The sequence below is a fragment of the Lutzomyia longipalpis genome, chromosome 2 (assembly GCF_024334085.1).
Source record: "Lutzomyia longipalpis isolate SR_M1_2022 chromosome 2, ASM2433408v1".
Classification (NCBI taxonomy): Eukaryota; Metazoa; Arthropoda; class Insecta; order Diptera; family Psychodidae; genus Lutzomyia; species Lutzomyia longipalpis.
The window spans coordinates 1,216,047-1,230,002 of NC_074708.1; the positions used below are offsets into that span (position 1 = coordinate 1,216,047).

General features: G+C 34.7%; 2 protein-coding genes across 2 annotated transcripts; one reads left to right on the forward strand and one right to left on the reverse strand.

The window, feature by feature from the left end:
* Positions 1 to 630: 630 nt before the first annotated feature.
* On the forward strand, positions 631 to 4,969 carry LOC129788426 (uncharacterized). The gene is made up of 3 exons (XM_055824487.1): positions 631 to 1,138; positions 3,589 to 3,875; positions 3,967 to 4,969. The coding sequence occupies exons 1-3, from the start codon at positions 943 to 945 to the stop codon at positions 4,762 to 4,764; spliced, it is 1,281 nt and encodes a 426-aa protein (XP_055680462.1). The 5' UTR covers positions 631 to 942; the 3' UTR covers positions 4,765 to 4,969.
* Positions 4,970 to 6,477: 1,508 nt separating this feature from the next.
* On the reverse strand, positions 6,478 to 13,528 carry LOC129788397 (signal recognition particle subunit SRP68). The gene is made up of 3 exons (XM_055824428.1): positions 13,453 to 13,528; positions 8,376 to 8,433; positions 6,478 to 8,278 (listed from the first exon to the last, which is right to left on the reverse strand). Exons 1-3 carry the CDS (start codon positions 13,483 to 13,485, stop codon positions 6,588 to 6,590), a joined length of 1,782 nt encoding a protein of 593 aa, XP_055680403.1. The 5' UTR covers positions 13,486 to 13,528; the 3' UTR covers positions 6,478 to 6,587.
* Positions 13,529 to 13,956: the final 428 nt, after the last annotated feature.

Consider the following 13,956-nt stretch of genomic DNA (forward strand, 5'->3'; position numbering starts at 1 on the left):
GGAAGGAATTTAAATAAAAAAAACAAAGAGCTTTTCCCAATCAGTCTTAATCATAATTTTTAAATTAAAATTTCGTATAATTTTAACAACAAATACACTTGATTTTAAAATGATTAGCCCCTGTGGAAAATATTGATTGTGGCTGGGGAAATTCTCATGCAAAAAGTAAAACAAGGAAAGAAATTACCCTGAATATAATAAAATAACTAAAACCAAAAATTAAACTCATCACATAGCCAAACCTCAAGTTAGAGAAGGAACAACAAGAAGAAAAAAGCAACTTTTGATTAACCTGGAAAAATTTGGGTGAAGGTCTCGATCATGGGGGATCGATATTTTCAATGTCTCTGCCGACAAAGATGTGTGTACTGTACACATCCGAACTAAAGATAGACAAACTATATATCTCATGAGATGTGCGCCATGTGACGACGTCATCGTAGAGGCGACAGATTAGTCTTAGAATAAAAAAAAAATAATGCCAAGTGCAACACTAAATATCGCATTCAATTGGTGCGTCGCCCCAAGGTTACCCCTACACTGCCAACAACGCTTTGCTTGTGGACCTTTTCCCGCTGAAAACTCCTTATTGCTTGCACATGAATGTGGGTGAATTTTCCGCGGTAAAGCAGTTCCACATTAACAGTGTACGGTGCTGTGTGCATCATCAAATGCATAAAATGCAGCCGAATGACTTGAAAATGTTTACTATATTCCTCAGTTGATGGTGCGATTTGTAGGTGTCCAAGTGACACGCATTTTCCTCCGCTCGTATTTTTATTTAGAATTTTACTTTTCCCTCCCCGAAAGCTCCCAAGCCAATAAATAAATAAATTCCCTTTAAAACATCCCCCAGTGTGTGTGTGTTGGCCCATCAACTCCCTCATCTTTTTCTTGTGAATCTTCTTTTCTTTTTAATAAAATAAAAATAAAATAAAAGTCATGGATTTCGATGCGGAAGACAGTGAAACGAGTGAGAGTGAGAATGGGGAATTTATTGAAAAAGTTCTGCAATTAAGTGAGAATGATTTATCAATTAAAATCGACAGTGTTGAGTGTGAGCCAGGGAGTCGTCAGGGTGATAACTACATGTCGCTAATTAAACGTGCCACTGTCCAAGGAAAGCGTCATAATTTAGGTACATACCTACACATATATATTTATCCCGCCCAACAAAATGCAAAAGCTCTGTCCGAAGAAAAAAAAATCAAATAAAGAAAATTGCATTTGGGACGATAAAATATTCAGGAAGCGTCACAATTAATGACCTTGCTTTCATGGCAAAAAGCACCCGAGAGATGAGTTGTGTGTGTGTCTCTCAATTTTGCATTATAATTAGAAATTAAGTCATTTCGTGCGGCATCCTATGGAGTGCATTTGAACTTGAAAGCTCACTTAAGCTCTCTTTGGACACTGCCTGCCTGCACGCCAGGGCGAAGGTGGCGGAAAAACGCCAGAAAGGGGTGTTGTGAAAATGACCGTGAGCTCTAAGTTCGCGTGCAAAAGGATAAAAGAATTTCAGAAGAATTCTGAACAAAATTAAATTTCTATCTCAAAAAGGATTCAAGGGATTCTATAGATTTTTTATTGCTATTGTAAAAATCAATGAGGCGTTAAACAGCCTAAAAAAATGAAAATTTTAATTTATTGCCCTGGAGTATAGGTTAAAAATTAAAAGGGTATGCATAGAGGGAAATTTATGTCAAATTCTTCAAGTTTAATTGAAATGTGAAACACTTTTATGATTTAAGAGTTTTCTTATGGAATAGTAGAATGTTTGAGTAATATTTTTTAATATTAAATTTTTAATGATAAATTACAAAATTAAATTTTTTTGTTTAAAAACCAATTTAAATGAATCAAGACCAAGACTTAGAAAATCAGATTGGGATTTAGGAAAACCCTAAATTAAATATTTCCTAATGAGTTTTCCTGAAAACCCAAAAAATTAGCGAAAAATTAAAAAAATAATTTTCCATTTTCATCATTTTTTAATAAATCCTCAGAGATCAAAGAAATAGAAATAATTTTAAAAATAAGACTCCTAGCAAATAATTAATCAAATTAATTTAAATAAACAACTGAAAGCACCTCTCTAAATCAACGTATTGAAAGCTTCTCAATGAAATTCTCAAAATAACATCAATGGAAAGTTATTATTAAAATAAACTTATCAAATTTTATGTTCTACTCTCAAATATATTCTCAAATATGTTTATTTTCCAATCTATAATCCTCTTTAAGATCACAGAAAAACAAATAAATAATTTAAGTGAATCTTTAGCTAAATTTTTAAAACATTCCTTAGGTAAAGACTTTATCATTCCACAGGGGCGTAGTTAGGCTAGAAATTTATTCTAGGGGGTGTTTAAAACACAGCTAAAAACAGTAAAATACCAAGTTGAGAAAATGGTCTAGAGGTAAAATTTGTCAAATTTTATAAGAAGAATGAGATTACTAAACCATCAAGGGCTATTGAATTCGAATTAGATTTTTAAAATTGATTTGTACAATTTGGATGTTTGACATTTCTTTTTCTAACGTATGATCTTTTTTGTAATATTTTACACTCATAGAACAAATCCTTATTTTATCACCGCAAAGTGATAAATACGGAATTTTTTTTATGAGTGTGTATTGTAAAATTCCGCACTTACCTTTAACATCTGACGTTTATTCTAATGATTAACCTTCTTGTCATAAAATTTAACGTTTATTCTTACTTTGAAGTTTATTTCAGCGTTTAACTTCCATTTTTTTTTACATTTGACTTTTTTTTTTTAAATGGTTCTATAGCATTTTACGTTTATTTTTACGTTAGGCACAATTCTTTACGTTTGACATTTCTTGTAGAAATATGGATAATTCTTTTATCATGTTTGAAATTTCTTTTCTATTAATCTTTAATTATGTTAATCAATCTTTAACATTAATTCTAACGTTTGACTAATCGTCACATATTTTAACGATTGACGTTTTCCAAAGGAATTTAAATTATTTTCAACACCTCAAAAGTTTGATCTTCATTTTCTCGCAAAAGATAATATTTTTAAGTTTTTTTTCGACGATATTGAAGTAATGAAACTTAAATTTTTAATTCTGTGGCGATCAAAAATTCGAATTGTCTCTTTGGCCAGCGAAATCCTCCAAGGATTAATCGGATTTGTAAAAGAAATTTCATCCTGAAAATATTTTCCTTTAATCTCTACAAAAAATATCTTCAATTTCATGATTTTTTACGGTGTAACCCAAACAAACTTCCACTTAGCTACGCCACTGGTCACACCTCATCGTTAGAACGTTCTAAACATACCTATTGCCCACTTGCAGTCATACATACTACGTACATGCGTTTATATTGACACAAGACCTTTTGCTAATTGATTTGCAAATAAACCATTTAAAATTATTTTGTAGCGTGCTTGTCGCGCAACATTCTCTTCTGGGAAATTCCTGTTAGTATTTTCCGCAAAGTTTTTTTTCTCGATTTATCATTTTATGAGGAAAATTCTTGAAAGAATTTTTGCGAGGAAGAGATTTCAATAATTTTTTTTCTGGGGATGCATTCGATGCATTTGCATATTGCAGATTACCAGAGAAAGCTCATCGTGAAGCGCCAAATATCGAGTATATCGCGTCGACAGCTCTTCCGGTGCGATGAGGCGTTTGCGAATGAAATTGCTGCATATACGAAAGTACTTCCGCATCTCCGGCGATTCTCTGGCAATCGTCTACCCTACCCCAAGTGTCTCTTTGCTGGATTTGACGATGCCGAGAAGGAGGTGATTATTTTTGAGGACCTCTGTGAGAGTGGCTTTGAAATGGAGGATAGACTGAAGGGATTGGACTATGCTCATTGTTCGCTCGTCATGAAAGTGAGATTTATTCTTATTCCAATTTCACGACGAACCTCTTTGTCTATCAATGCTAATTTAGAATATTTTTTCTTTGTAAAAAATATTGAAGGAATTGGGAAATCTTCATGCAATTTCTCTTGCAATGAAAGTCACAGAACCGGAAGTATTTGAAACAATTCGCCGAAATATATCGGAGATTGTTTACTGCCCGGAAGCACGAGAATTCATTTCGAACACATTGGAATGCTCCCTGAGGGACACCCTGGCCAGCCTACAGGCCTCCAATGGGGACAAGCACCTAACGGAGGCAATTGCTAAAATTGAACGGATGCAGGGCAGCATGTATGACATAATGTCATGCCATGTGCTGGAGAATGAAGAAAGCTGGAGGGTGATCTGCCACGGTGATGTATGGATCAATAATCTCATGTTTCGCCGCAGGAAATCAACAGGGTGTGCTGAGCAAGTGAAATTGGTGGATTTGCAGACAATGCGCTGCACATCCCCCGTGATTGATATCCTCCACTTTATCTACACGAGCACCGTAAGGGATTTCCGTCAGGCGCACCTTGACCAATTAATCACGGACTACCGTGAAGCCCTTATCAAATCACTCCACATCTATCTCCCAGCCGAGGACACCCTCAAGCGTCTACAGATGCAATTCACCGTGGATAGGATTAAGGAGGAGCTCCATCGGAAGATGCTGTATGGCCTTGGGAATGCCATGTGGCTCATGCCAGCTGTTACCTTTCACCCCAATCGCATACCCGACTTGAATGCTGTGACAATTACGGATTTTGGGAATAGTACACAAATGACACAGATGGTGACACCAGAGTACCATCGGAGGATCCGTGAGATGCTCCTTGAATTCCAAGAGGAGGGAATTTTGCAGAATTTATGATTAAAAAAAAATCAGTATATATGGTCGGTCTTACATTGGCTGGCCCAACATAACAATCAGAGCAACAAAAACCTGTGATTTTACTTTTTTTTTCGTTTAATCCTCAACTCAGAGCATGATTGAGGATGAGTTTCAGCACCTACATCAAAAGAAAGTTCTTTTAAAAAACAAATTCTTAAATAAAAATTCTAAGAAAAATGTTAAATTGTTGTTTCTTTTGACTAATAAACAAGGGGTGTTTATCTGCCGAATATTTTGATTGTTTTGGCGAATATTCCAAAGATTAACGAAGATCTGAATATTCTCATTTACAGCAAGAATTTAGTACTTCTTCTTCAGCTTGAACTACTTTCTCGTTTAGAATTTACTTTTCTTAAAGTATAATTTTTAGGATAAAATTTTGTACTTTTTAGTAATAAATTTAGTACATTTTAGGCTTAAAATTAGTACATGTGCGACTTAAAAATTTAGTACTTTTTCATATCGAGTTCAGAACTTTTTCGGTTAGAGTTTAGTACTTTGAATAATTGAATGTACTTCTTAAGATTAAATTTTAAAAAGTACTAAATTCTAGCCGAAGCAACAGTAAATTCAAGCCAAAAAAGTACTAACTTCAAAAATGAAATAAAAGTACTAAATTTTATCCAAAAACAGTAAATTCTAGTTGTAAAAAAGTATACTGAATACAATGAGAAAATGTACTAAATTTAAGGCTATAAAGTGCTAAATTAAATTTTACTTCTTTGACTAGAATTTAGTACTTTTTAGGCTTTGCTTCTCGTGGTGACCCGACAACTCTCGGTTGTACAGTTTACGAGAAAATCGACTTCCTTTTTGGCGTCGTTCAATGACCCCATCTTGACGCTCTAAGGAAGCTCAAAGGTCTTAGCCACCTGCAGGTTAAATGGATTTTTTGATGATTTTTGCAATGATCTTTTTGAGGTTAAAATTAAAGAAAATAAATTTGACCGTTACACCAATTTTTGAATTCCCTTCTTCTACATTTTCCTCAATAACTTTTCTTGTGGTGGTCGGATTGAGCTGAAATTTTTACACAACCTCCTCAGATAACAGAGGAACTTATTTCCAAAAGATGGGAACGCTGGGCGAAATTCACTAGTAAGTCGAGCTTAAAATTTTAAGTCATTTTTTTAAGTCATTCTCCTGACAATCTCCTAACATTAAAATTACCGTTTAAGTCAGATTTAAAACATTGACTTAAAGTATTAAAACCGACTTAAATTTTTAAGTTCGACCAAAAAACTGACTTAAAATTTTAAGACAGTTTAAAAATCGACTTCAATTTTTAAGAGCTTAAGAATGACTTAAAAATCGGCTTAGATTTTTAAGATTGACTTAAAAATCGACTTAAACTCTTAAAACGGACTTAAAAATTGGCCTTAATTTTAAGGATTGATTAAAATCGACTTAAATATTTAAGATTGTCTTAAAAATCGACTAAACTTTTAAGACTGACTTAAAAATCAGCTTAAATTTTAAGAACTGATTAAAAATTTAAAGTTTTTAAGACGGACTTAAAAATCGGCTTAAATTTTTAAGACAGGCTTAAAACCTTGCTTAAAATTTTAAGCTCGACTTACTAGTGAATTTCGCCCGCTATCTCTTATATTTATTGAGTTATAGCACGAAATATAGGGCTGGGGTCGTTCAACGACCCCACTTGGCCTCTAAGTGGTTAAAAAAAAAATTAAATAAACTTCATTTTTGCATTTCTTTTTCTCAGCATTTTAATGAAATCCATTCCAGAGCAACAAAAACATAAAGAAAAATATTTACGTAAAGAGAATGTTGAAAGAGAAAGCTCACTTACTGGTACCACCCCATCCGAGGAAGCCCTTGACGAAGCCAGAAATACCAGCTGGCTGCTTCTTTCCGGGTGAATCAATTTTATCCTCCAGCGATGGGAACTGCACGAAGTTCAGGGCTAAATCGAAGAAGAGTGGCTTGCACGGGATTGGCTGCATTTCCGGTGTAAGACGGAACACATTGGGGTTCTTGGTGTGCAGCGATGCATCCTCCTTGTACTCCGAGAGACGCTCATAGAGGGGTTTGGAGGATTTTTGAGCACGTTCCGGAAGGGCACCAGCCTCATCCGCCGGGTCATCTTCGAGGACGCTATAGGCATGAGCGGAATACTTGCACCCCTCAATGGTATTGATGAGCTGACGAAGTTCTTCGGTGTATGCTTCCGGAGCACTGGTGAGTGCCTCACTGGCATACTTGGTGGATCGTTCATACAGTGCCACAGCTTCTCTCCATCGTTTGAGCGCCACAAGAGTCTGGGCAATGTAGTAGCAACGGAAAGCCCGGAAAGTTGTATTCAATGCACCAATCTCATTCTGATATTCCTTATCCTCCTCCATCCCAGTCAATTGCTGCAATTCCGTGACATTCTGCAGGATAATCTCATAGAGTCTCGTCATATCCTGCGGGCGAACCTTCTTCCCACCACCCTCATTTGCGGAAGAATCCTCCAAATTAGCCTTTGCCTGCTTCACGAGCAACATATTCCGCTCCAGTGTCCGCATGAGGCGAATATACGTCAAGTACGACAGCAAGAAATGAATACCAACCACCTGACCACCAGCTGCACTAGCTCGCAACTTCGGGTCTTGCTTTATCTCATCCCTAATGGCAGTTATGGCGTCTTTGCAGTCCATAATGATTGTCTCGAGAATCTCAATCTTTGCCTGGAAAGTTTTAGCCTTCTCGATGCTCTTATCGAGATCCTGAATACTCAGCAAGAACAATCGCACCTTCTCCGGGCGCACGAGAATCTTCCGGCCACGCCATTCGGTTGTCTGAAGTGCCTCACTACTCTGACTCTTCACCTGTGATGCCAGAGATTCGAGATTCTCCAGTAATCCCTGGGCACGGAGTTCCAGTAAATCATCCATTGAGGCCCCTTCGCCAATGTTGTAGGCACAGTAGCGAATACTTGGCGTTAGCTCATCCACTTTCGTCCGGTAGAGCGATTGCTCCTCTTCCGGAAGCGCCTCTCCTAAGTTCTGATACACCAATTGGGCTCTCTTTAGATTCTCCACAGCACTCTTCCACAGTGACAGCTCAAAATGCAGTGTTCCATGGAGCCAGGCATTGTATGCCTCAATTTCCCACCGTGTCCGTGCATCGCATGCTTCAGCATTAGCCAATTCCTGCAGCTGCAGAGCATACACACATGCCTTCCGGAGTTTCCCAATTAGATGAAACTTCTTTCGTGGCTCAGTGTTTGCCTCCTGACGCAGCTGCATCGCATATGCCCAGGCACGTTCAGCCAGCATCAGGGGAATGTGCAGGAATCGCACATCAGAGCGCACTCCCTGCAGATGTGCCAACACAACATCCTTCTTCTTGTAGTGTCGCTTATCGCACTGCGGCAACTTCAAAACCTTCCTCAATCTCCCAATCCTGCGTGAACAGTAGCCACGGTAGCGCTGGTAGTCACCATGACGAAGCCCATGCTGCTGCTGAGCATCCTTAATTATCCGGAGAACTGAAAATTATAAAAATTTCCCAAATTGAGGTTAGAAAAATGTCTCAAGAATTTCAACTGTGTTCTTGGAATTTCTTATACGAATTTCAATATTTACCTTCAAGTGTAAAAGTTTTGGCACCTTCAGGAGCAGATACTTCCTGACTACTTGCATTCTCACTGCTTTTCTTTTTTTTTTTTTTTTTTTTTTTTTTTTTTTTTTTTTTTTTTTTTTTTTTTTTATTTTAAAGCTTTACGGCCCCAGCCTTTTCAAGCCACAAGGCCAAACGTCATTTGACGTCTACACACAATATACATATACTCTTATATTACTAGTTTGTTTGAATTTGAATTTTTGTCGTTGGTTTAATTTGTTCTGGTTTTGTTTACTCTTATTTAGGATAGAGTATTATCCTGTTCTATAAGGATGTATCATACCATAATAGTATATGGTAAAGTTGTACATTCTTATTGTTACTTATAATATATGAGTGTTTGTTTGTGTTTAAATGTCTATGTTGTTTTCCTTGGTGAACTCGTAGATTTCTATCAATTTGTTTGTCTTGTTCTCTTTGAGTATGCTCTGGAGGTCTGGGGCGTTGGTGATGGATTTGTATTTCCTTCTTGAGATATCATACTTTTTACAGTTTATTATGATGTGATTCGCGTTTTCTTCTGTATTGCAAAGATCGCATTGATCGTTTTCGCTTATTTTTATTATTTTAAGGAATTTCTTATCATAAGAGTGTCCGCTTCTAAGTCTATTTATTAGTTTAGTTGCTCTAGCGTTTAGTTTTTTATTTTTGAACCAGGGTTTATCTTCTAATTTGTTATTTCTTATCTGTTTGTTGTATTTACCTACATTTTCTGTTATGTTTTGATAGTCTGATTTCCATTTAACTTTAAGATTTTCTAGTATTTTTTCTTTATCTAATTCTTCTGTATTTGTTCCAGTTTCTTCAAATTCTTCGTAATTGCTTTTGATGTAGTTTATGTTTTCTAGTTCTCTATATTGGTTTATAATGTTGGGACAGCTGTCTGGCCCTTGTATTCTTCTAATAAGATGTTTTATTGTGTTTTTTTCATGTTCTAATCTAGTTGGCATTTCTCCTACGTCTGCTAACATAGATGTTATTGGTGTGGATTTTGTATATCCCATTACGATTCTGAGGGCTTTATTTTTAACTATTTGTAAAATATTTTTTTCTAATAGATTTTCCTTGTGATCCCATACTACTGGTGCAGCATAGTTGATTCTGGAGTTGATTAGAGATTTATATATCATAGTTAATGATTTTGGATGGGCTCCTCCCCTGCTTCTGCTAAATATTTTAAGGAGATTTATGTATTTCTCACATTGTGCTTTTATTTCTTTTTTGTGGATTTTGAAATTAAGCTGTTTGTCTATATATACGCCTAGTATTTTGTGGTATCTTTCTTCTTTTATTTTTATATTGTTAATTTTTATTTCTCCTTTATCTTTACTTGTTTTATCGAATTGTATATATTTACATTTATTTGGGTTTAGTTCTAAATCTAGTTTTTTTAGTTCTTTCTTGAGTGTTTCGCATAATTTGTTTGCATTTTGGTATAATTGGGTGTTATTTTTTCCTGAGACTATTAGTGTTATGTCATCTGCAAATTGTAATATTTTGCAGTCTCTTGAGTTAATTTTGTGTAGGTTTATGGTATATAAGTTAAATAGTGTTGGGCTGAGTATACTACCTTGCGGTAGTCCTGTGCTTGTTAATATAGTTTCTGTATAGCTTTCTTCGTCTATTATTATTTCTCTATTATTCAGTAGGTGTTCGAGCCAGTTAGTTATTTCTGTGGGAAAGTTAAGTTCTTTTAATTTTTTTATTAGTATGTCAATGTTTACGTTATCGAATGCTTTACTAATGTCAGTTATTATAGCTATGCTTCTCATGCCTTTTTTATTATTTTCTTTTATAGTATTTGTTAGATTTAGTAGGTAGTCTGTTGTGTTTCTGTTTTTTCTGAATCCATATGTATTACTTGGAAGTATTTTGTTGTTGTATACTATGTTATTTATTTTATTTATTAGTATTTTATGGAAATTTTTTGCTATTACATTTAGGAGTGCTATTGGTCTATAGCTTGCAATGTCCATTTCGTCTTTATTAGGTTTTAGTATTGGTATTATTTTTGATTTTTTCCAACTGTTAGGGACTTTTTGTTCTCTCCATGTTTTGTTATATATATTTGTTATGGCTTTAATGTTTTCGTCTGTTAGTTTTTTCATCATTTCATGTGATATTTCATTTATGCCTGGGGTTGTATTTTTGTTTGATTTTATTATTTCTTTTACTTCTTCGAATGTGCAAAAATCATAGTCTATATCTATAGATTGTGTTGTTATAGTTTTATATTCTTCTTCTACGAAGTTGTATTCTATAAAGTCTATTCCTTGTTCCCTAGTTTCTATTATGTTATTTTTTCTTTTGATTTTTTTGTTGTTGAATCTATTTACTTTCTCCCATATTTCTAAAGGGCTGCTCCCTGGGTTTATACTTTCTATAAAAGTAATCCATGCTTTCTTTTTTGATTTCTTTATTTCTAGCTTAAGTCTAGCTGTTATTTTTCTAAGTTCTTTAGCTGTATATTCTGTATTATGTTTTTTATATAGTTTAAATTTTTCTTTTTTTATTTTCCACAGTCTTCCTATTTCTTCAGTCCACCAATATTTTGGTATATATTTGTCATTATTGTCTTTGAATGTTTTTATATTATTGAGAATTATTTTCTTTATTTCTCCTTCAATTTCTTCTGCTGTTGTACATTCATTAAGATTTAGCTTGTTTTTTAGTTGTATTTTAATTTCGCTTAAATCTAGTTTTGTTTTAAGTTTATTTTGTTGGTTCTGTTTTCCTACACTAATTTTTATATCTATAGGGAAGTGGTCTGATCCTATCTCTGTTTCATTTATATTCCATTGTACTTTATCTATAAGGTTGGGGGATATTAGAGTTAGGTCTATTGCTGATGTTGTGTTGAAGTGACTGCTGTAGTGGGTGTGTTGGCCGTCATTGATGCATATTAGGTTTGATTCTGAGATTAGTTCAGCTATTAGTACACCTCTTCCATTGTTTATTGAGTTGTTTTCCCACATATCATGTCTTGCATTGAAATCACCACCTAAAATCACATTGTTTTTGTTCACTAGTTCATTTAAGAGTTTTTCTAGTTTGTCTTTTATGTCACTATTTCTAATTTGGGGTGGGATATATATTGAGATCAATGTGTAGTCTTTGTTTTCTTTTTTTATTTGCACTTCTATAACTTCTAGAGGTTCTAGATCATTTCTCACTTTACTTTTGCTGATAATTTTATTATTTATTAGTATACCAACACCTCCGTATCCGTTCTCACGGCTGTGTAGGTGTTTTCTGAATCCTGGGATATTAATTTTTGATTTTTTATTTGTCCATATTTCACTTAGTAAGGCACATTCAGTTTTATTTTCGTTTATGTACTGTTCTAGTAATGATTTATTTGATTTTAAACTTCTTATGTTAATTTGTGTGATTATCATTGATTAGTTGTTAGTTTGGATTTATTCTTTGTACGTGAAGAGTGGTTGATTTCCATCCAGCACGTCACGAATGTAGTCAATGGTTTCTTCGTTCGGGGTTTTGTCTGCGTGTGCCATTTTGCTTATTATCTGCACCATATCAATCAGCTTGTTGTTTTTGTTCTTAAGGTCTTCATTTAGTTGGTTGATTTTGATGATTTGAGCCATTGTTTTCTCGTTCCTGTTTTCTGTCTTGTTTGGTGGTGTGTCTCTCTCGCTTTCTTCTATCATCTTTATTGCCTCTCTATAATTGCATTTCTTTGCAATCATTTTTGTTTTTATTTTTGTTTGTCTTTTCCTTTCAGGGCATTCTTTATCATTTGTTGGGTGTTCCCCGGTCTTACAATACTTGCAATAAGTATTGCAGTCGTGTCCATTTACGTTCAAATTGGTGCAATTGGGGCATCTTTCTTCGTTTTTGCAGATTTTTTTAAAATGTCCGTAGCACAGACATTTTTTGCAGTATGTGGGTGGGGGTATAAAGAGTCTCACTCTGAAACTCGCCCCGTAAATTTTGATGGTTGTTGGGAGGTGGAAGGCCCTGAAGGTTACCTTCACCTTGTTTGATTTCTCCAATTTGTTTTCCGTCGCGTTTAATTTCATCATGCGTTCAATTTTTATGATTGGTGATTCGCATTCTGACTCCTGTATTATTTCTTTTGTGTCGAAATTAATTGGGATGTCGTCTACGACACCGATGGAGTGTATGTACGCTGATGGCACATATACTCTGTAGCGCTTGATTCTTGTAATATTTATGTCCTGCAGAATTTTGTTAGCTGAATCCCAGCTGTTAGTAGTTACCTTTATTCTTCTTGCTGAGAGTTTTTTTATCTCAACAATCCTGTTTCGTCCAATTATTCTGCAGATTTCTCTGGCAGTTTCAACTGTGTTTGCGTTGTCCTTCTCCATCATTAATATGAAGGGACCTTTGTCCTGCCTGTTGTACTTAATTAATTCTTCCGTTTCTTGTTTGTTGTTTTTTTCGGGGATCTCGTTCTGGGTATTGGTCATCTTTTGGAACATATGTTTTCTTTGTTCCTCGATTTGGGGTAAGGGTTCCTTTGTCCATGTTTTTATTTCTGTTTCCTCATCTTCGTCCACGGCCATGTTCGTGCATGGTTCGTCTATTTGTGTTGACGAGGAGGATGCGGCTTCCATTTTTTGTTTTTTGTTCTTCTGTGGGGATTTTCCAGGTTTGTTTTTTTTCTTTCCTTTGTTCATCGTTTCTATTGTTTGAATAGGGTGTAGGGGTATTTGATTATTATGTGGGTTGTCATCTCTTTTTGTATTATTTTTAATTTTTTTTTTTAGTATATTAAGTGTTTCACTGTTTATTTCTATTTCTCGGTATTTTTCTATTGTTATCAGTTCATTGTTTAGTTTCACTTTGTTCGTGCCCTTATGGGCCACTTTATTTGGGGGATAGAACCCTTTACTTCCGTTATATTTTTTTTTTCCACTTGTGTATTGTTTATTGCTTATTTGATATAATTTATTTAATGTTCGTTTTGTTTTTGGGTTTTTATTTGATTTATTTAGAATATTTGAATGGAGCTCTTTCACTACACTTCCTTTCACTTTGACAGTCCATGCCAAACCCCTCACTGCTTTTCTTCCCTGCTGAACTTTCCATTATTTCTGCTAGCCACGTCAAAATTATCCGGAGAACTTTTGCTGCGAGAGCCAACACAAATCATACCCGGCTGGAAAGCCATTACAATTTCATTTAGTATTTCGTAAGGTGAAAAATATTAGAAAAGTAAGAGATTCGTTATTTTTATTTATTTACCAATTTTAAGGCTTGGAATTATATTTTTTAAGACTTTTCTTTCCGGTAGATAGAATAAAAAAAAATTAACAAATTCTCACAATATGTAATTATTTATAATTTAATAAAATAAATAATTAATTGGTAAATGAAAGTGAGGTTAAGGATGTTAATCTCCTAAAATTATTAACTTTTGTAAATATAGAGATATGAATGAAATTCCCAGCTTGATTTATTAATTTATGAATTGTGCAAATATCCCCCATGTCTACGCCTACATCAAAGTATCGAAAGATCAAGAAAAGATGCCTTGTTAACTTCCCGAAAAAGGCGCAC

Excerpts from the sequence above, each read along its gene's own strand:
- LOC129788397 (XM_055824428.1), bottom strand. The coding sequence starts at position 13,485 with ATGGAAAGTTCAGCAGGGAAGAAAAGCAGTGAG. Across the intron at positions 8,434-13,452 it reads CAGGGAAGAAAAGCAGTGAG|AATGCAAGTAGTCAGGAAGT; the intron begins GGGTTTGGCATG and ends AAAAGCAGTGAG. Across the intron at positions 8,279-8,375 it reads CAAAACTTTTACACTTGAAG|TTCTCCGGATAATTAAGGAT; the intron begins GTAAATATTGAA and ends TATAATTTTCAG.
- LOC129788426 (XM_055824487.1), top strand. The coding sequence starts at position 943 with ATGGATTTCGATGCGGAAGACAGTGAAACGAGTGAGAGTGAGAATGGG. Across the intron at positions 1,139-3,588 it reads AGGAAAGCGTCATAATTTAG|ATTACCAGAGAAAGCTCATC; the intron begins GTACATACCTAC and ends TGCATATTGCAG. Across the intron at positions 3,876-3,966 it reads ATTGTTCGCTCGTCATGAAA|GAATTGGGAAATCTTCATGC; the intron begins GTGAGATTTATT and ends AAAATATTGAAG.